This window comes from Vanessa tameamea, chromosome 16 (genome assembly GCF_037043105.1).
Source record: "Vanessa tameamea isolate UH-Manoa-2023 chromosome 16, ilVanTame1 primary haplotype, whole genome shotgun sequence".
In the NCBI taxonomy this organism is placed as follows: domain Eukaryota; kingdom Metazoa; phylum Arthropoda; class Insecta; order Lepidoptera; family Nymphalidae; genus Vanessa; species Vanessa tameamea.
In genome coordinates, this window is record NC_087324.1 from 5,002,194 (window position 1) to 5,023,758 (window position 21,565).

At 34.7% G+C, this 21,565-nt stretch overlaps 1 protein-coding gene across 4 annotated transcripts in view; it reads right to left on the minus strand.

Moving 5' to 3' along the window:
- The window catches only part of LOC113393916 (protein-L-histidine N-pros-methyltransferase), a 49,314-nt gene that overhangs the window by 12,192 nt on the left and 15,557 nt on the right, over positions 1–21,565 (minus strand). For all 4 annotated transcript variants that reach the window (XM_026631035.2, XM_026631032.2, XM_026631031.2 and 1 more), the window contains one exon: positions 18,169–18,359. In XM_026631035.2, the coding sequence (XP_026486820.2) occupies positions 18,169–18,359 (191 nt within the window). The remainder of the gene's footprint in view (positions 1–18,168; positions 18,360–21,565) is intronic.

Sequence of the window (21,565 nt, forward strand, 5' to 3'; positions counted from 1 at the left end):
GACGTTGATTTCACAATTACACAAATTCCAAGTAGCAATACAATACGATATTGTAACCTTTCAATTTCGTTTAACATTTAATAAGTTCTCTACCTATTCGTTTAATGTTTCGGAGAACACGAATTGAATCGTGAGTGTCTGGAAGGTGAATAAAAACTCTCGTTTAGTCAAATAGTGGCGCATTTCGAGGCGTAGTGAGGTGCGTGGAGGCTATTTACAACGCGGAACGGCGCGAAATTCTCGCTTCAACTAGGGTTGGCATAAGTGTTTTCACTCAAACCCGGATATTAAATGATTTATCTTTGTAGTTTTGTTTGATTCATTTTGATCAGTAAATTTAAAAATTAATCTTTTATTTCAGGACGCGGAATAGCTTACATACCTACTTAGGTCTTTGAAATACTTTGGTTTGTTGGCCTTTACTAGGTTTCGGTATCGCGTGTAGGATGTGTGGCTTCCCTATTTCAAACTCAATTCCCTCTACCTACATCTGTTTTACGTTCCAATGAATAGCTGCATGCAAATAAACCTGCCTTATTGTTTCTTTGAAAGGTCTGAAAACGGTTTTGGATAGGCGATTTTTCATCGCGTAAAATGTGTTAGCAGAAGTATTTGTTTGTGTAGCTATTTGTGATAAATCATAATTATCTGAGCTTATTACCTATTTACATAGCATTACTAGTGCCATTGAGATTTCGTGTGCTAAGTAATTCCTTTAATTAAATAGGTAAATAAATATTAATGAGAGAAACTAAGCGATGTGAATTACATAGATGCGAACGGTGTTTAGAAACAAGCACCTAAAAGGGAGCGATTAATCAACGCCCTCACTGTTAGAACGCCCGGAAAATCAACCCTTTCGTCTTAATTACCACGCCTCGCTTCAGTCGACGACTCCCATTGGCTGGTTCTCGTGCCGCTCTGTCGCCCCGCATTTTAATTGGTCGCGCGTAATTAACGCCATGTAATCACCAACCGCGCGTCGAGGGGACGACTCTCTAATTTGAATTTTTAATTACTCCTCTACGTGAATGTTTCAGCTTCGCCTATTGGTCGACTTCCCTTGCCTATTTTACATAGGAACAATATCTATTGTCTTCGTTATGTTTTCATGTACACTCGGACAGACTCTGAAGTTTTTATTGATTGTAAAAATACTACCAACAATGCTGCGAACAATTTTGTCAGCTATTTGAATATAAGACAAACAGAAATTGTTTTATCATATCATTGGGACGTTTTTCTGATCTCGATGAATGAGTTGTGCTTATATCTACAAACACACATCTAAAAACAATAGGTTTGTTTTCAGTATTACTAAATTGTTGTTTATTTAATAAATATTTATTAATTTACTTTATAACACATTATGTAAAGATTACAATATAGATCATCGAAAATGGTATGTAACTGTCTTATTAATCATACCATAGACAATCTTTGCTAAAATAAGTTTGCGGAGAGAAGGGGTACCCAAGTAAATATAGATAATTTAATTCACACATACCTTTGCCTACGTATCATACAAATCATCATATAAACAAAATCACCAATTTGAATCTAATTCGTTAATTATCGACCCTGTTTTGTTATCATTCACAAAATAGTTATCGACCCAAGTCGATGACTGTTCAAACTCGTGGCTCGTGTAGCAAACATTTAAGTGAATTTATTAAATAGGTGGGTATATTAATTATTTATGTGGTGTTCTTGTATCTTATTGATAAATTCAAACCTGCATTTCTACTCCCTATATCTAAAATTTTACATTATGACCACGAAGAGCACATAAAACAATCAGACGTCAACCTTAGTTTGGTCCTTTTTGTAACTTTTGTCATTATGAAGTCAGCGAAACAATAAATATTTGATTGATTATGCATCGTATAACGGTATATGAGCAGAAAGCCTTGGTCGTCGTTTCGTGCATGAATAAACCAAACACGTTTATGGAAACAATTCCGCGAGACCCTAAAACGGGAAGCTAAGGAGGTGTTTATGCGCCCGCGCAGAGCGGACTGACGTTGAGTGACGCGCCGGGCGTGCGGCTTCCCTTAATAAGGTAAACGAGGTGCTGCGTGTGCGCAGGTTTTTAGTATAATTAGTAACACAATAATGAAATTGATTTTCAATAAAGCTAAGTCCAACTTTTTGATTGGTCAAAGTTATAATAATTTTTGTTAGGAAAAAATAGAATCTAATTAAAAAATAATATTATTTGAATTGGAATACCTATATAGATATAGACATATGTATACCTATATCTATATCTCCTATATGTACGGTATCCAAATTATATTTATATATCAATTTACATCTAAATATTATTTGCGCTTTGTACTTAGCAGTTTGCAAGCATTTTACAAGGCTTTGTAAAAAGCGTGCAAATTGTTTGCAAATTTATTTTCAATATTTGTCTACTGGTAAAATAATTAACTATAAAAAGCGAAATCACAATTTATAATTACCTTAAAAGTTTAAAAATGGTACCAGTGCCAAGACGTCATCATGAAATCAGCTAGTGAACAGCAAAAGAAATTCTTTAAAAATAATTTGTCAACGTTAGGTATTTTTATCGATAAAAACGTGTTCGATCCCATTTTTTATCCAATTAAAAGTGGTTCGGTGGGTTTTTACGATTCGTTATTAGTTTTTAGTACGGTTTTTTGCCCGGGGCACGGGTCAAGCGCGCTGAGACAAAGCTCGCCGTGGCAGAGCGTCGCGCGTCGTGACGCGCGCTTGGTTCCGCGTGCCGGTCTACCATTCAGCGCTAATCGCTTCATTCACCACCGACCGAGCGCTTTTCCCTGCGCCTTCGCAACGATCGGTCATGCATTCCAAGTGCAAGCCGCTGCCCGAGTGCAATCTGTCGTCGTCTGATATCGTCTGTGGCAAATTAGCTAACGAGCTGATACTATTTGCTGACTGACATTCCATAAACAAGCTAGACTTTATAATTTATTAATATTATGCGTATTTTTATTAATTTCAATAACTCTTTTACAATACATGCATTGACTGACATTAGATACTTTTATACATATTGCAATATAAAATGTTAAAAATATTTAGGTTTCGTAACTGTAAGCGTTAACCTCCATAGGTACTTTAAATAAAAATAACGCATTATTCACGAAGTAGTCTCTCACTAAATCCTGACTGTTTTAGAGTTCAGAATCGATGTGCCGTTTCAAATACTCGATTGAAAGCGTCGGTATAATTTAGTGTTCGCGAAAAAGGTATAATCCAATAGGGATATTGTTAATATTTTATATTGAACACAATGGTTAAGTCATATTCATTGTTTTCGTTAACACAATCTTACCAAATTCATTAGGTACATTTATAGAAATAGTGATTTTGAGTACTATTTATGTGTAGTCTTGATTTTAAGTGCATGTAAAAATAATATTCAAGGGTAGAGTAACAACAATTTGTATTCGTTAAGAAATTACAAATCGTCTAAAAATCCATAAATTTAGGTACTTTTATTAACTACAAAGTAATATTGAAACAAACAAAAATCAATTGATATCGATTCGGTTATGAGCAATTAAAAGCAGAAACAATTAACAATTGGTAGCGCGAAGGCAGCGTCATCGTAAACTTCATGGATCGTTGGAGTCCCGGCGCGAGCGCAATGCGTTTATTGCGACACGTCGTACCATCAGTCGTATATGCAGGACCGACTATAAAACCGATTACGATTTTTTATAATTACTTCTGATTTGAAGTTATTTTTGAGCATTTTTATTTGAACTGAACTTTGTTTAAAATTTTAATTTAAATGTTTCAACTGATTTGAGTTCCATATTTCATACCTAAATCTAGAAATATAGAAGATACCTTCTCGCTGAGACATTGTCAAAGAGAGTGGGATATTGTCAAATAACGAATTATTAGCGGGCTGTTATTTAAAATTAACTGATTGCTAGAAAATTACACATGTCTTCATCTAATCGTTATTTTTTACAGCAACGTTATTTAGTAACTATATAAAAATAATTATAAACGCAACACGTTACAACAGTCTAACAGTTAAATACGATAACCGTCAGACCATTTCAAGTAATTACTGGCAAACAAGAAACTTATACTATAACTCGTCAAAGTACTTGGATGAGCTTCCGCTAAGCCGGCGTGAAATAACACTACAACAATGACTATCCGCTACCCGACAGTAATACGTACTCTTAAATAATACCTGCTTTATGCTACACGGCATCATTCGGCTTTCGAAACATTCAATTATATCAACAGTAACTTCTATCACGGTAGTCGTTTTTGTTACCAACAAACTTTGGCATTTTCGTTACGTATTGGAATTTATTCTCTTTCTTCAAGAGAAATGTATAAAACGGATCATTTAAAAGTAAATTGGAAATATTAAAAAATCTATCAGTTCATATCTGTGAACCGACGGATGATCTGTCTATCTAAAGATCATGATTGTAACGACTTCTTGAAATTTTCTCCTAATGAGAAATCAAACAGCAGTTAGCTGTTGAAGGCTTATCGCTAAATATTACTGAAATGGATCACGTTTTGCATTCCATAACCAAATTAACAAGATTAATGTCGCATATGAACTATTTTTCATAGGGACCATGATGGAAAATATATAAAAGAGATGGAAATCTCGTCTCCTATAACGGTAGGTATCACAATGGACGAGCATGTAAATTGCGTAGAGTGGATGCGACGATGCCGGTGGGAGGACATGTTGGTGGTCGAGTGATGGCGCGCATGTCTCGTGAGTCACTAGCTCGGTGCGGCGCGCGAGCAGCTCGCTCGTGTGTAACCCAAGCCGCGCAGTACCGCAGCGGCCGCGCCATAACATAATTAAAAATGATTTAAAGCATTCGCTCCGACTGCTTTGTTTCGCGCATTATGTTTCACTTGTTCGCGTCGCCGTGCCTCGCACACCTCCCTTTTTAACGCGTCCGTTCTTAATTCTGTCACAGTTTTTATAACCCTTTTGTATTTATTAATGCCCTTTTGGCTCCAGTAGCGCTACGCTTCTCAGAAAATGGTTTTGACGCGACATTTCTTTGTGTCGCCGTGTCTCTGCGTTAATGAAGCATCCGATTCCGACGCCGTTATATTTCAAATATCAAAATAGCTAATTAATTTAAGACTCATTTGTTTTGTTCCGTCGTTCCGGGTAGAATTCGCCATCAAAATAGTTTTGTATTCAAAAGAATAAACCGCTGTAAAAAAAGGTTTTAATTAACGATCTAAAAAAAACAATCATATTGACGGCCTTTCAAGTTAAAGGTTAAGAAATAAATAAAAAAAAACCATTCAAGTTTGGTGAACAATAGCGATATTAAGGCAGGAGGCGCGAGCTTTAAATACGTATGAAAAGGATTAACTCCGGCTTGTTGACGCGTCGCAGGCAGTCATCGGGTTTCGCGAACTGTTCTCGTTCGGTAACCGTGTCCTGACCGGCGAAGAGTCATTATTCACAGGCATTTACATTGTTTTAAACGAGTCCGTAAATATTTGATTAGTTTATAAATTGGTACAACTACGAATCAATTAGAAAACGAAAAATGTTTCAATAAGCAAATTATTAATACAACAAGGACTAGCAACAATTTTAATTATTTTATTATAATTTATTATGTATAAGGAATTTCTCATATTGAAACAAAATTGCTTGTTCGAGAGGGCTTGTAGAACACTTAACTCCAAACAAAATCTAGTTAATAACGAATGGGATCTTATTAATTATTTTAATAAAAACAAATAAAGCAACTCTGTTGTATTGTATAAGATTCATACAGGTTGTTTCTTTGCAAACTTCGATGCAACATACATCTTGTAAAACCATTGCCTTCGCACTGTTTACTTGGGTACATTCACCGTGCTTGGCTGTGATCCATCAAACGGTCTATCCGTCACTGACTTGTGCCGACGACTCGACAGACGGACGAACGCTTGTTTTATAGATTGCAAGTTGACTGACATTACTATATGTTGGGGAAAGAATTAAAATTAGATGTACGTATGTACTGGAATACATTCTTGGAAGTAGATTTTGATGCTGCTTTTATTTGCGACATAGTTCGTGACCTTAAAAACTAATTACACTCTAGTGCTTGAGGCAAAGCTTACATAAAATAGGAACTACATAAAATGTAATGTTTGATTTTAATTTATCTCGGCTGCGTCGCGCCGGAGTGGGCATCGTGCAGCGCTGCAGCGAGAGCAGTCGGCGCTCGAATCCATCTTTGTTAATTAGTTTTTTGTGGGGCGGGCGGGGCGGTCGACGCCATCAAATTACGATGAGTCGGCCTTTCGGCTACCGGCGCCGCGCTGATAATAATTATACACTCGTTACTACCGTGCTGCCTGCGCCCGCACTCCTCGCCCGCACCCCGCACTCCACTGACCATTCTAGACGAATGAAACTGGTGAAATCACTCATACCATTGTGCAACTAAGCATTCTATTCAGAGAGACATTCTGATATGTCATTGTTGTGCTTGCGATTCAATGTCAAACGAGCTAGAAGTAATAAGGATTTGTTTGGGATGTGAATCGTAATATTTAAATATATTTTTAATGGCTTAGTAACTAATATTGGTTTTGTTTAATGTAAACAATTTTGTTATTAAATAATGATGTTCATATTACGTAACTAGGTAACTTTTTTAATCTCAATATTTAAGGATAAATATTAATTCAAAGTGAACCTTAAATATAGTTTTTTTTATTGTCGATTATAATTCTTCTTATGATAAACCTTTTTTGCTTTACATAATAATCCAGGGCTTATATTTGATTTATCATGTGTATAAAACATCTAGAAATGTAATCTACTTATCGATAGCACTTTATATAATATAATCAATGCATCGATTCGTTTTTTTCTAATCACGTTGCGTGAAGAGCATAGGGCCGTGCGCGAGTGGCTTAAGTATCGACGATAAATTCCATCGATAAAATCGGCGACGTCGACAGCGCGCTCGGTAATTTCTTAACGACAGCGTAACCCGGTGGCGACGCGTGCGCGTACGCATTTTATTTCTCTCAGATCAAGAAGCCGACTCGGAAATAATCGTCATCCACTCAACATAGATGGTAATCAAGTCGACTATTACGAAGATCTTAATGTAACTTTTTTTGGGCAACGAACGAACGACAATCAAAGATCGAATCTCGGCGTATCGGCGCCTACACGTGTCCCGCTCTTAGTGTGTTAGAGATGTCAGATTGAGATATCACTAAAAATCTTAAAGCTAATTTAAAATTTATTACGTTTAATTGGATTATATTTATCTTAATTGCTCTCATAAAGATACATTTTGATTTAGATGGCAATTTACTTACCTATTTCTATAAAACGTTTCAAGTCGAAATATTGAAGATAAAAAATATTATGTTCGTAAATTGAATTCAGTTGTTGCGGATAGTGTATTGAAATCTTGACTGATTATTTAATATTCGAGGTGGCGCGGTGCTACCGACTTTGTTGCTTCTATTCAGAGCTCGAATGAGCTTGTTACTAATTACCACTGATGTTAAAAGAGGCACAGGGTCGCCTCAATTATTTATCTAAATAACATTTAATATTTAAAACGTTTCCGGTTTTGAAGATTTATAAGATTCACGATACAAGATGTCGATCGGGACGTAATGGCGTATAATATTATATTTAATAAACAAATGATGATATATATTTCCTTTCGATGTTTTTGTTGCAGAAGTACGACGGAATTAAATTAACTTAAGCATAATGAGATGGTTGAGATGGCCTAGTGAATCCTAGCCTCTAGATTCGAACCCGGTAAGCACTATTGAATTTTTATGTGCTTAATTGTCAACAATAATTCATCTCGTGCTCGGTGAAGACTCGTTACTAAACCTTCATGTTTAGGATGAAAAACCGTACTGAAGCGATGTGATTCTTTTATATTGAGAAGCGGTAATTCAGCTGTGACAATTATATGCTTTAATTTTACTTTCTTAAAAGATTTAACAATTAAATGCTCAAACAACATCGGTAAGTGACAACCCTGGACGAAGCAGTAGCTATATCGTGTGCTATGTTACATTATCTTTAATTAAAAACTGGAGAGGCCATCACTAGATTAGTCGGAACGGTCAAAAAAAGGGTTACGAGGGATCAGGCGAAACACCTTCTCGATTCGTCACGAATCACAGCTTTATTTTTATTTGAGGGAGCCCTTTGTCAAAGTTAACCGAATTTGCTGTTCAATAAAAACACTCTAATTAAGAAATGTTCGGACCGCCGTTAAAAGTTTTAGCGTTCTTATGTTGTGAATGTCCGGACTCAAATTTTATCGCGTTCAAATATTTCATTAGTTAATTCTTTCGAGTTAGCATCACGATCTTTTCGTTTCATACACCGTTACTTTGAATGAATGTTCATGTTTAATCGACTTCAATTATAGACTTACAATTGTATAATCAAGGTTAATAAATATAGTAATTCATAATTCGTCCAAATTTAATTAAGATTGGAAGGCTATTTGTAAAACAAATTTATAATCACAATAGTATTTAATTTGACAGTTCAAAGCAATTCACTGTTTTAGAATTCGAATACTTAAAACCTTGAAGTTCTTAACATGACTTACTTATTAGTTTTATTTGACTTATTTTAAATTAAAAATGTTACACATGTTTAATCTATTTAATATATAGAAGTTGATATTCAAAGAATCATCTAGAACACGTCTTTATTTCATCAACAGAAATGTAGTATTTCATGAAACGAATAGAATTCAGTTTATTAGTTTGTATTGTCATATGATCCTTAACGTAAGATTTGACGCACACATGTTCCAACTTGTTAAGGTATGCCTTAAGTTTAATAACTCATAAGTTAAATAAAAACTTGTAAAATACTTAATACTTTGTAATTCAGTCACGTTGTGTTTACACAATTTTATATTACCCGTTTTATTTGCATAGTAAATAAATAAGCCAAATAAAGGCAAAAATATCTTTAACATTCGAGTAGAAAATACAAAGACCAGCGGCCAGCTAGGTACCGGTGTAATTTTTTGATGAAGTAGTTAGGCGGATTCGCAAATGAGCCACCTGATGGTAAATGGTCACAACCGCTTACAGACATTGGCGCCGTAAGAATGTTTAACCTTTCATTAATTCATTCATTTATGTCTCTTGTGTCTGTACTTACACTGGCTCACTTAACCTTCAAATCGGAACACAACAATACTGAATACTGCTGTTTGGCGGTAGAATATATGACGTCTGGGTACCTACTCAGACAACAACATTAACAGCCTTTAAATTTCTCATTGCTGGGCTAAGGCCTCCTCTCCTTTGAGGAGAAGGTTTGGTGCATATCCCACCTTGCTGCTTCAATGCGGGTTGGTGGATACAAATGTGGCAGAATTTCGTTGAAATTAGACACATGCTGGTTTCCTCACGATGTTTTCCTTCACCGCCGAGCACGAGATGAATTATAAACACAAATTAAGCACATGAAAATTCAGTGATGCTTACCTGGGTTTGAACCCGCAATCATCGATTAAGATGCACGCGTTCTAACCACTGGGCCATCTCTAGTTCACCTACTCAGACGAGCTCGCACAAAGCCTTACCACCCAAGAAAATATACAAATGTTATATCTATATATTTTATTTCTGTAACAGTTTTCTTCATAAAATTACTAAGACTTTTTTTATTTATAAATATATCAATCTGAAATAAGAAATACAATCACATTTATATTAAAATCATTCGTTCGTTTCGCTCTTCTGTTAAAGCGGAACGAGTCGTGAAATAGATGTCGAAACCATACACTTGTGACCGAATATACAAATTAAATAGAGCTATTATTTATTACGCCAAGTGACAAATGCAAATACGAATGATAAAATAGAGGATCATTTTAATACGTCATTTGCAACATCGAAACATAATTGATTAACCTTCCATAAAATTTTAAGATAGCAAGTATTGACAAGATGTTTCGTGTACTTACCTATTAGAAATTTATTACCAGTTTCGTATAGTGAGATTATTTTTTCTAAATGCTAAGTTTTTCTCGTTGGTTCTTTTCAGGCCAGGGTAATTTGGCGATTTAAGGAATGTTTAATATTTCTTAGAGCGCCATTGTCTATAAGCGGTGGTGACCACTTACCATCAGGTGGCCAATATGCTTGTCCGCCAACCAAATTTCAATTTCTTTTTAGGGCATAATAAAAAAAAAAATTTAAATAAAGGAAATTTAATTAAAAAACAAAAAAATAATTTCTTTAAAATAAGGTTTAACAAAAATAATACTGTGAACCAACATGGTTTATTGACATTTTGACAATTGTTATGTATTGGGAACTTAAATTGAATGAAAAGGTACTTATATGAAACCATATTATATATTTCTTAAACTTATTTTGTAAGATTCTTATTCAACAACATAAAAAATGCAAAACATTTATGCAAGTATGGTGCTTAGATCATTATTTAGAAAGCCTGTATTTATCTTTTTTTCTAATATATTAATCAAACTTTATGTAGTAGGTACTTTTATTTGTAAAGAATTTTCATTGTTTTTTTTATACATGGTGTTTCTAATCTATCACAAGACTTCTACCCCACAACCTGCATATTGGAAATGTTTTCGTAGGTTTTTTTTTCGGTAGCGAAGGTAATATTAAGTGCCAAAAATAACAATAGTTTAAATTTTGTGTTCATTAATAAAAGAAATATTCTTTACATAATCGAATAAAAAAAAATAACTTGTTCCACACGTATATTATATAGTACCTCTCTTATAAATCATCAGCTAACACGACATAATATAGGTATCAAAGGTGAATTTCTAACAAAAATGTTTCTTTAATATACAGCAAAATACAGGCGATGATTACAGGCAAGTTCATAGAGCTATTGTAAAGAGGTTTTAAGGCATCTTGTAACAGATACGGGGATCCACTTGGACATAATTATACCGCAGACAATTGCGGTGTATGGTGTTAACGAGATTGTATTGAGACCATTAGGACCCTAGTTCAAGTATAGTTCGAGTCAGCCGCAACAACCATTATATTTTTCACACTCGTTTTTTCCACAACACCTAATTTGTGGTCTACATCTCTGTTATATGTAAGCTAATACATAATAATCTTTCTAAAATTATAAATAAATTTAGTTTCTGAGTATTGCATGTATATAATAAGAAAATAAATTAAATTTTCTTATCAAAGAGTTAACTTTGATAAGCAGGAACAGTATAAATTATTTAAGTTAATCATTTTCGCTGCTTGAAACAGCCTAATAACAAGTTAATATAATGGAGCTGTAATGAAAACATCACTGGATTTCGTTATTTGAAAACAGGCCGTTAGCTTTCATTACGTACGGAAATAAATCAAAATAATACCAACGCAAAGATGGCGCATGGAAAATCAGCCCATCCCCGCTCGGGTGATTTATGCCGGTAATTTTCCAGACGGTTACGAAAGCAACCTGCGATTTTTCTTCGCACACACGTAATTAGATAATTTTCGCGAATTTTTTGATCTCTTCGTGCTTTCGGTATATAAAAATTTACATATTTCTTTAAGTGTCGAAGTTTTGTATATAGCATGCATGTTTCATTTTTATAGCGGATTTTTAGGTACTTTAACTTTGTGGTAATAGATGTAAGAGTTCTATATTGATATTTTGTGTTGTATATTTAATTTTATATATACAGCTTATAAAACTGCAAATACTCTTCGTCAAAACGTTTTAAAAAAAAAAAACCCAAGTTGGGTAAATAAAAAATATAAATATTGAAAAGTAGGGAGATTTTGCACTCCTGTTCCTCGGAAAGCTGTAAACTCCCTTCGATAAGTCAGATTGTCGTCCCATCGAATTATGAGAGTAAGGAAATGCATTTGAATTTAACAATTTATTTATGATCTGGGCGGTCGGGTAATCTCTGTTGAGAATAACTATCGTGACCGGAATCGGTGTGGAGGGCAACATATTTTAGAGTAATTAAAGCTACGCCATAAAAAAAAACTAACCGACAAGGTTGTAAATTTACATAAGGACAAATCAGGATCGCGTATTAATTTTAAACCTGCAGGTTTAATTACCGTCTTCACGCTTAAGCTTTTAATAAATTCAGAGATAGTCGGCTTAGCTTAACACGACCAAAAAATTCTTATGCAGGGCCCGCTCGGCCAAAAAAAGGACAGATTTTAATTTATAAGAGACAGGACAAACGATTAATAATTTATTTGTATCCTCCGTTTCTTGCGCGAGAGGGTCCGAGCGTTAAAAACAACCGTTAAAACCGGCGACTTTGTATAGCTCGCGCTTAGCCCGAAATGCCAATTGCGGGTAGACACAAGTATACAGCGAGTCGGAATGTCGCTTTAAAAAACCTCGCAAATAAATAAATCGCGTCGCACGCACCGGTCGCGCAAAAAAAACAACCACCATATTCGATTCTTTAATGTGATTTTAAAAAAATAGAAGTAAGCGGAGGCTGGCTTCGATTGAAAATGAATGAGGGCGAGCGCGATAGTGGAAATTAGCATTGAGCTGGGATTCAGGAGCGGCCTTTGTGCGATCATATCGAGGTGTATTCTTTGCGCTTTTTACGGCGACGGGCCCGCGCCCGCTCCCGCGCCCGGCACGCTCTTTCAGCCCTTATTACTCGCGTCGCCTGCTTGTCGATAATTACGCTCTACGGACACAATAAGTGAATACGTTCCTGGGCCGATCGTTTCGTGGTTTTATAAGTGCTCCTATTATACAGAACAATAAGTTAAAAGTTCGCATGTCATTTAAATAAATATATTCATATCCGAGGACACATATTACAATAATTCGATTTGCGATAGATGTGTTCCATTTCTAGAACAAAATAAATAACGAGAAATGTTTCAAGGTATTTCAAACCCAGCGTATAAATAATTTATATAAGCCAAATTTTTTATCTAATTCTATTTCAGTCATTTGTTATGCGATGTAGGTGTAGGTAGTGGTGACGCTTGCATTTGATGATCACTCTGATGATATTCGTTTCAATGTTACGTATGGAGTATTTTGGATGAGATGAAGCTTTCGATATTGTCATTTGGACACAATGAGTAAGATGAGATCTAGTGGAATGCGATTTATAAATTAACGATTACGCACATATAGAATAATAGAGGTAACAATGGGATTCAATGCAGATGAGCAGAGGGCGCGGGCTCGGAGGCGATCGACATTTGTATGCGATATCTAAGCTCACAATTGGACGCCGGCGCGAGTCTTCGCGCTAATGGTACACTATCGAATGATCGCTCGCCCGCTTGAAAAGTGGAGACCGCCTCGAACTGCGACCACACGGCAGTTTACTACCCACAATAAATAAATACAATGCGAAGATTTATTAAACACCTTAAACTAGTTCATCGATTACGCAAATATTTAAAATTAATAATAGTGTAAAAGACGATATTCCAGCTCTCATGAACGACGAAACACGTAAATTAAAAAATTAAAATGCAATAATCATTTGGTACCGTAATTAGGGATTTTCGAAATCGCAATTTCGACGCCGAATAAAACGTACTTAAATACCTTTATGGGCAGTTTAGCGCAATATCAAAAGGTCAAAGTAATTAAAATGTCCAAACAGCATTTTATTAATGCGAGACCTTTAATATTTTTGCTTATTAATTATACATACCCTTACCGCAATCTTAATGTAATGATCTTGACGAGGAAGAGACGTGACTCATATCTTTAAAAAAATGTTAAGTGATATGCATAATAATAACTTTATAGTCTTTTAAATATCTTTGGGGTCTATAATTTGTTAGCCTGTGTTTTTTTTGTAAATTAAATACGTTAGCTTCAAAGAATGAAACAGTAATTATTATTATTTATTTGTTTACTTTAAGTAAACGTAAACTTTTAAATGAAATCAATTTATTTTATAAGTCCATAATGACAATAAACATGAAGATGAAGAAAATTATTGTATTCCTTTTTGCTAAAGTAAATAATTTTTTTTATTATATTTTGCGCTATATTTTTTATATGTTTTTATTGCTACTAATTATAATCGGAGTCATAATGAAATCATTACAAATTAGTAACGTCAGTGTCTTGAAATAGTAGTTACATTTACAAAGAAAACGAAGGAGATTGTGTTATGTAATACGCGAGAACAATTTTTCTTTTTAATTTGTCTTCATTAATTATAATGAAACCTCGTATGTCTCAAATCCTCTTCATATTATGTACCATATTATACTGGGTGTAAACTATATCCGATGGTATAGGCCAATTAAAAATCAATCAAATCAAAATATACTTTCATATATTCAAGTAGCGTCGACGTAACAGTAGTGTCGAGCACTTTTGAATCCTTTTACATGATTAAATTAAATTTAAAGCTACCACCGGTTCGGAATGTACAGAGATTCTACCGAGAAGAACCATCAAGAACTTAATAGTAATTATTACATAGATAATTAAACACAATAATTGTATTATTACTAATCCCACACGGAAATCAATGAATACTAACTCCATACTTTTTTGTTGTCCACATTAACCATTATGAGTTTATTATTATAAAGTTTTTTTGCTTATAAGGCTGCAAGTTTGCAACAGTTAACAATTTCCTAATTTATATAGTTAGGTAATGGGTTATACTCCTGTGCCTTGAATACACGCAAAGGCGTTGCGCCCGTCCTCTCTTCCGTGGATTTACACAGTATATAAACATCTCTCGCTGTCTATTCGATTGTCCGAGGCGAAAATTCGATCGATAGGAATTCATATAGCCTAGTCAATATGATAGCAATCAAGGTTCGTAAAAGGTAGATAAAATAAAATTAGTAACAAAGTATGCAGGCTGTACGACTACATACATACATTATTTACGAGTGTAATTTAAAAAACGAACGAATCACTTAATAATCACAATTAAGATTCCTCTTGAATAATTTGTAATCAAAATTAATAAAACATCGACATAAATCAGCGATGGCATTATATTTTCTCCTCTTAGAGAATTCTAAGAACTTATAATCATCCGTTGTATTCAAGTTCCAATTAGTCACTCAGCCTCTATCCTTTGTTGATGAAGTTGAAATCGCCGCCTTAACACAGGTAATTTCTGTAGTTGATTGAGTGCTCATAAAACGCGAATGAGGCAGCGAATTGGCACCCGATCACTGTCATCGAACTCGCCGATATTATTAGGTATTGTGATTGCCGAGTCATATAGTCACGTTGGAAGTGTTAATGTAACTTATTTCTTTACAAAACTCTATATATATATTGGAAATGTTCTTATTTGTATTTGTAGGATCTATTGAACAGTTCCAATATGTTATAGTAACATTTTAAAGGTTATCAGTTATCATCTTCTGTTTGGGATTTAAAATTTTCGATTTCCTGATAATAACCGTTTGATGGTTTCACCTGTGCGGAAACATCGACTTTGAATGGTTTGATTGTAGTAATTTATGATGAGTTTAGTAGTAAAAAAATATTGCTATTTATATAAACACTAATATGTACCCCTAAATGAATACATAGATTAATAATTTCTACCAAAGGTAAAGGCTATACTCAAAGGTAAAACTGGACTTATCTTTGAACACCCCTTCCATATAACATATTCGTATCAATTGCAAAAATTAAATTTAAATCTTCTCCCGCTGTTCATTAACAAAATCAATGTTCAAGTTCGATTCGAAGATGGATTTTATAATGTCTTTTAAAGCACGAGCGAACGTGTTCGTGCTCGGTCAATATTTTGAAAAATCCTTTTGTTAACATGAGTGATATCTGGCGCGTCGTGAGTCCAAACGTTTCCAGTTGTATCGACGGCTGTCGCTCCGTGCGACAACAACGCGCCTGTCGGAGTGAAACCAATTGATTTTGGCAGTTTATTGGCCATGTCAATAAGCCCGTCTCGTCTGACGCGCTGATTGAAATGCGTTGTTTTTTAACGAGTTAGAGTAAAGCGCAAGACTCAAGTTATAAATTATGATTTATTTTTCTTGATCAAAATCTACTTTATTTAAGTAGGCTTTTACAAGCACTTTTGAATCGTCATTTTACAAACTATATTAAGTGAAGATACCGGTTCGGAATGTAGATTCTACGGAAAAGAAACTCAGTAGTTACTCTCTTCCAAGATTTAAAATACAGTTATTTTAATTGAGTACAATTATATATGTATAATGTATATAATATATTCTGCCTGGAAGTCAACAAGTATTAGTTTCACCCTTTTTATCATCCTTATAATCTTGTATTGAACAATATGCTTTTTTATTTTGTATTTTTTACAAATGATTTGAATTTATGAATCGGCAAAGTTAAAAATATCTGGCTTCCCTTATGTTACAGATATGCATTTATTTTTGGCAGGCTGTTCAATTAAGTTGCCTTTGTCTATTATGTAACGGTTTTGGTGTTTAATCATAATTGATGGAAATCAAAGTTTCATTTTAAATAATTGATAATAAATTAATTTAGACATTTACACCGGAAAAGGCAATAGTGTTCGAAGCGAGCGTTCATTGAGTAATTTATCCTAACTATGGCGCAATGATTAATATCCCGGATATTTTGCTTAAGGGGAGCTACACTGACGTCACAATCGCTTCCTGATAAAGTATTTGGACGGGTAGTATGATGGGAAAAATTTGGAAATATGTATCCCTTAATTAAAGAACACACATAGACGCGTATTAATGTACTCATAGAATGTTAATAAATTGACAATCTCTATAAGATACAATCGATATAAGATACACACATAGATATAAATTCGGAAATTATATTTGTGTGAGTAATATCAACTTTAGTTAAGATATAATATACTGAGTTAAAAATGTTATTAGATATCGTATATCGGCGACCGTAGTTTTACATTTTTAATGAGAGTTTGGAGCACCGAATGATGAAATATACGATGGTTTAAAAAGCTTTTTTAAACCCTTAATATTATGGATAAAAAATATATCTGCTGTTCCAATTAAGAAATTGTTGCGAGTGTGGAGTTATTTGTGTTGTAGTTGTTATTGTATATTAGCAATGAATTGGGTACATTGAAGCGTATGCGGTACCAATAAAATTAGTGGCACCTAAGCAATATGCAGAGCGATTGCGCGGTAGCGGCGGGGCTTTGGTCGACAAGTAGTAAGTGATAAATAAAGCGTAATTGAGAGACGGAAACAGCCAATGAGTAAATCTCGTCCGTCAATTTATTTAAATTATTTATTAGTGCCCGGCTATAGACACCCGGAGCCGCGATCGTTTTCAGTGCACGTTCACAGAGCGCGCTCCGGACGCGGCCAGTGCATCGTGCCATTGTGTGTTATCGATATCGATAAATTATTACAAATCCCGTTATATTTTGTCAACCAATTATATATTTAACTATAATTATCAATCATTGTAATGTGGGAGTAATACATTATTTGATGAGAAGTACGTAGCAGACATTTTTTAATAACAGACCCAAATGAGAATGCTATGTAGGCAGGTACAAAACAGCGTACCCACGGTATTACGAATTACCGTTACAAATTAACGTCGTTTGTGGGTACGTCTAATTTTATTAGTAGTAGTATTGTTATAAACCCGGATAATAATCTCTTGTACATTTTATTAAAGCTTAATTTATCTTCTACCTTATCATTTCTTGAAATAACGATGTAAAAATAAACCGAATGAAATCATGGTATAAATGCCCTGGATGGATATAAACGCTTCATTTACTTTGTTTGCAACGATAGAAGATTAATCAGACACAAACAAGCGATACGGTCGAATAGCACGAAAACACTTTATTTTATGGTGATAGTTTTATCGATAAATATACGTTCTAGCGGCAAGCTCGTAACTAGTGGCGACTCGAATTAGTTAATTTGTGCAGATACGACACAATGGATGAGGAAATAATATACTCACATGTACTTATGCCTACCAGGAGATTGTAATTGGCGTAATTGGACGAATCTGGACGCACTTAATAATGTTTCATTGTCGTGATTCAAATGGCAATTCATCGTTTGTGTAAGAAGTGATTCATTAACTACCAAGGTTAATGTTTTTATTTGGGCAAACATTTTCGGGAAAGGTGTATCTTATCGCGCTAAAAGTTTTTTTTCTAAATTACAAATTGTTTTTAATAATTAAGAACTTACCCATTGATATCAGTGATTGTCCAGAAGTGTTTCAGGACCGCCTTTGCCAGCAAGTACCAGATCTGAGTCCATACCCAGGTAGACTTATCAATGGAATTAGTGAGGAACTCTTTTGTTTCTTCATCAGGCTGCAACTGGACGAACTTCTGCTGCAAATCTTCTGTTAATCGACTTTTATCAACGCGGTACCACTGAAACAAAATTACTTGTTTAAATGTTTACTAATTATAAAATCTTCAAGATTCATTTCATATTTCGATAGGAGATTTCAATGATATAATTGGCGTATAAGAAGTTGAACTATCTTTAATTACACGAAAGGATCATTGATGGTTACCAACAAAGGTTTTTATGTAGATACAGGAATGAGCAAAAAATTATCTAATACTGTAAAGCTGGGTCTTGATTACCTCGGTAAATTAGTAAAGACGTTATTAATATAAGGCGCGGATCTCGGGAGCGTAATCGTAAATTGATGTTTAACAACTCTCCGGCTCAGATTTTAATGAAAGTATATAAAAAGAGTAATGGAGTGCAAATAAGAGAGTGTAGTATGAAAGAACCGTGTAGCTCGTCACCCGTTGTGTGTTTAAGTCAGCCGCCGCGGCCCTACAAAGGGCAATGCGGCGGCTGTTAATTTCACGCTGCCTCGAATTAACATTTCTTTACGCCACAGAATAATAACGAATTAAAAAAACTTCTCGCCTCTACATGTACCCGTAATGACGGCGGGCGGTGAGCGAGCGGGACGCCGCGAACTCATCAGCTCGACTTAATTAATGCCCGATCTGTCTTTATATTAAAATCGAAGTCGGCAGCACAGTGGAAAAAATTGATAACACACATTGATGATGGGTACCCGAACAAATGTTCGTTTTATATGAGAATGTATTTTGTTTACGATTGCCTTCTTGTTCTTACTTAAGTGTCACACGTGCATCGCAATTGTGATAAATACGTACCTAGTGTTTAAGAGATATACTTCTTAAGCTATTAGGTACTGTCTAGAGATAACCAATGTATAATTGGACAAAAGAATTACGTCTAAAAATACAAAGTACCTTATGAAAAAGTCGAGACAAATAAATATTTATTAAGGAATACTGATGGCGAATCACGTTGGTGATTATGCAATGCGCCGTCTTTACATTTAAAATAACCTGCATCGGAACTACGGGATTCGACGAGGCGAATTCTCCAGACAGAATACAAATCGTGGAAAATTTTGAATGCCGCAGTCATTGATAATAATATTCTGTTTTCAGATTATTCGTTGAACGGTGATCTAATTTTCTGTTTTTGATTTTTTTATGTAACTAGAGGATGTAAATTGATAGTCATATTAAAACAGGCCTACGTGACCTCAGCTATAAGCGTCCGTCTGATGTTTGGATTTACAATGACAAAAAGTGTCAATATTATTCTAACACTGATATTCATCTTCAAGATGTAAAATAAGATGCATAATTTATATATCAATCTATTTCGGATCTGATATTCATTTAATATTATCAAGATTTTTATTACTTTTACTAAAATTGATAGATTGACGGCGAACATTTAGTAACTTCAGATAACAAATACTCTAACTTCCTTTAAATTTTAAGATCAAACACGTGCTGAAAATTGTAGATATAGCTAACGAGATAACTGTAACTTAAAATGACTTCCGCGTTGTTGTTTTTGAGCAATATGTAGTCTTACAGGCGCCTGGCACGATTATTTATGAGACCCATGTTTAGGATTCAATTTCTGCTCGTGTAAAGCTAGGTTTGCATGAATAAAAATATATGTATTTTAAAAATCTACCTGTTAAGGAAGACAAATCGAGAATGATTTATTCAGTTCGAGCTATCGAAGCCGAAAGACTTGTTTATTTTAAGGAGTTTATGTGGGTTACTATTTTCTCATTCTGGTCAACGGGTCAGTCAGTAAAAATAAGATTTTAATTGTGTCTTTGTATATTTACTACAAATCAAGTTAAGCTGTCATATGCATTGAAAGCGATCATTATCCTTCGTTGACTCGTTAGCGCTCAGGTCAGCGGAGGTGCACCGATGGAACGAATGGAGGGATGCAGATCTTTTATCCAGCGGTCGTTCGCCTCTCGGCTAATGAATCAAAGACCTGTGAGCATATTGTCAATACGAAGCGAAATATTAACGTTGAATGCGTTCAACCTGCACAATGCCAGATTAATTCCCATTTAAGTGTGTGAAATAAATGGTGACGAGCGGCAATTCACAGGCAGGAGTGGCGGCTTCCAAGCTAAAGTCCGATGAATAGCCGTCAATGCTGCGGTATATTTAATGTGTCGCATATTAGCAACTAATGACTCTGTCAAGTACCATTCCTTCTTTGTTCTTGGCACAATATATTACAATTTTAGCTAGCGGTTTTCTTTATGTAATTTTTTTTTGTTTTTCAGTCAATTGTTTTGAATATATACACTTGTGCAGCATAATACGAACAGCTCCGAAGCCATAGTGAAATTTGAAACGTAACACCGATGTCAATAATTTCGGGTAAAGGTAATGTTACTCGTACAATAATTTAAGTTAAAATACTTATAACCATTTATTTAGGTAGTAGATGCTATAAAAGATAGTCGGAGCTAAGTGGCGCATAGGATCTCGGTGGATTTGCCGTAAGCGGCTCGGGAGCTTGTTTGCCGGGCGCTCCATTAAAATGGGATCAGCCGTGATGCAGATTGCCTGGACGTTCAGTACGAGCTGAGGAAATTTAGGTATAAGTTTTTGTGAATCTGATTTAACATTAAGGTATGTATAAAGATGTGGAACAGAATTGGTATACTTATATTCTATAAGACAAATGAATACAGATCGGACAATTGGTTGGTTACTTATTTTAATTACATTCTACAAAGCGTAAATATTTATAAGCAGTGAGATGTATATTGTTGTTATTGTATAACTTCACCAATCAACAATTTGTGTAATAAAATTCAAAAGTGTTTTTTTCTTTGTTACAACGAGATAATCTTTAAAGGCCTGATTAGAAAGAAAAGGTTGCGTTCGATAGCCCATTTATAACTAAAGAATGAAGACTATAACATCATACTGCGACTCATTGGGGTCAGCAGTAAAGTTTAACGCTGGAGAAATCACGCTTAGCAGCTAGGTTATGTAGATATAAACTTAACAGATACGCTAACTCAATTTTTAAAATAGATCCACTATGCCGATACATTGTAGATAGACGGATCAAGATGTCATCACATCCTAACAAAGTTCTACTCTACGGTTGATCACGAAATAATTCGTAAAGAAATTAAGTATTCGAACAAATAAGAATCTGCAATCTTTAGTTAACGATTCACGTTTCATAACCATTGGTCCAACTCACCTCTTTAATTACATCATGTAAATTTATTCCC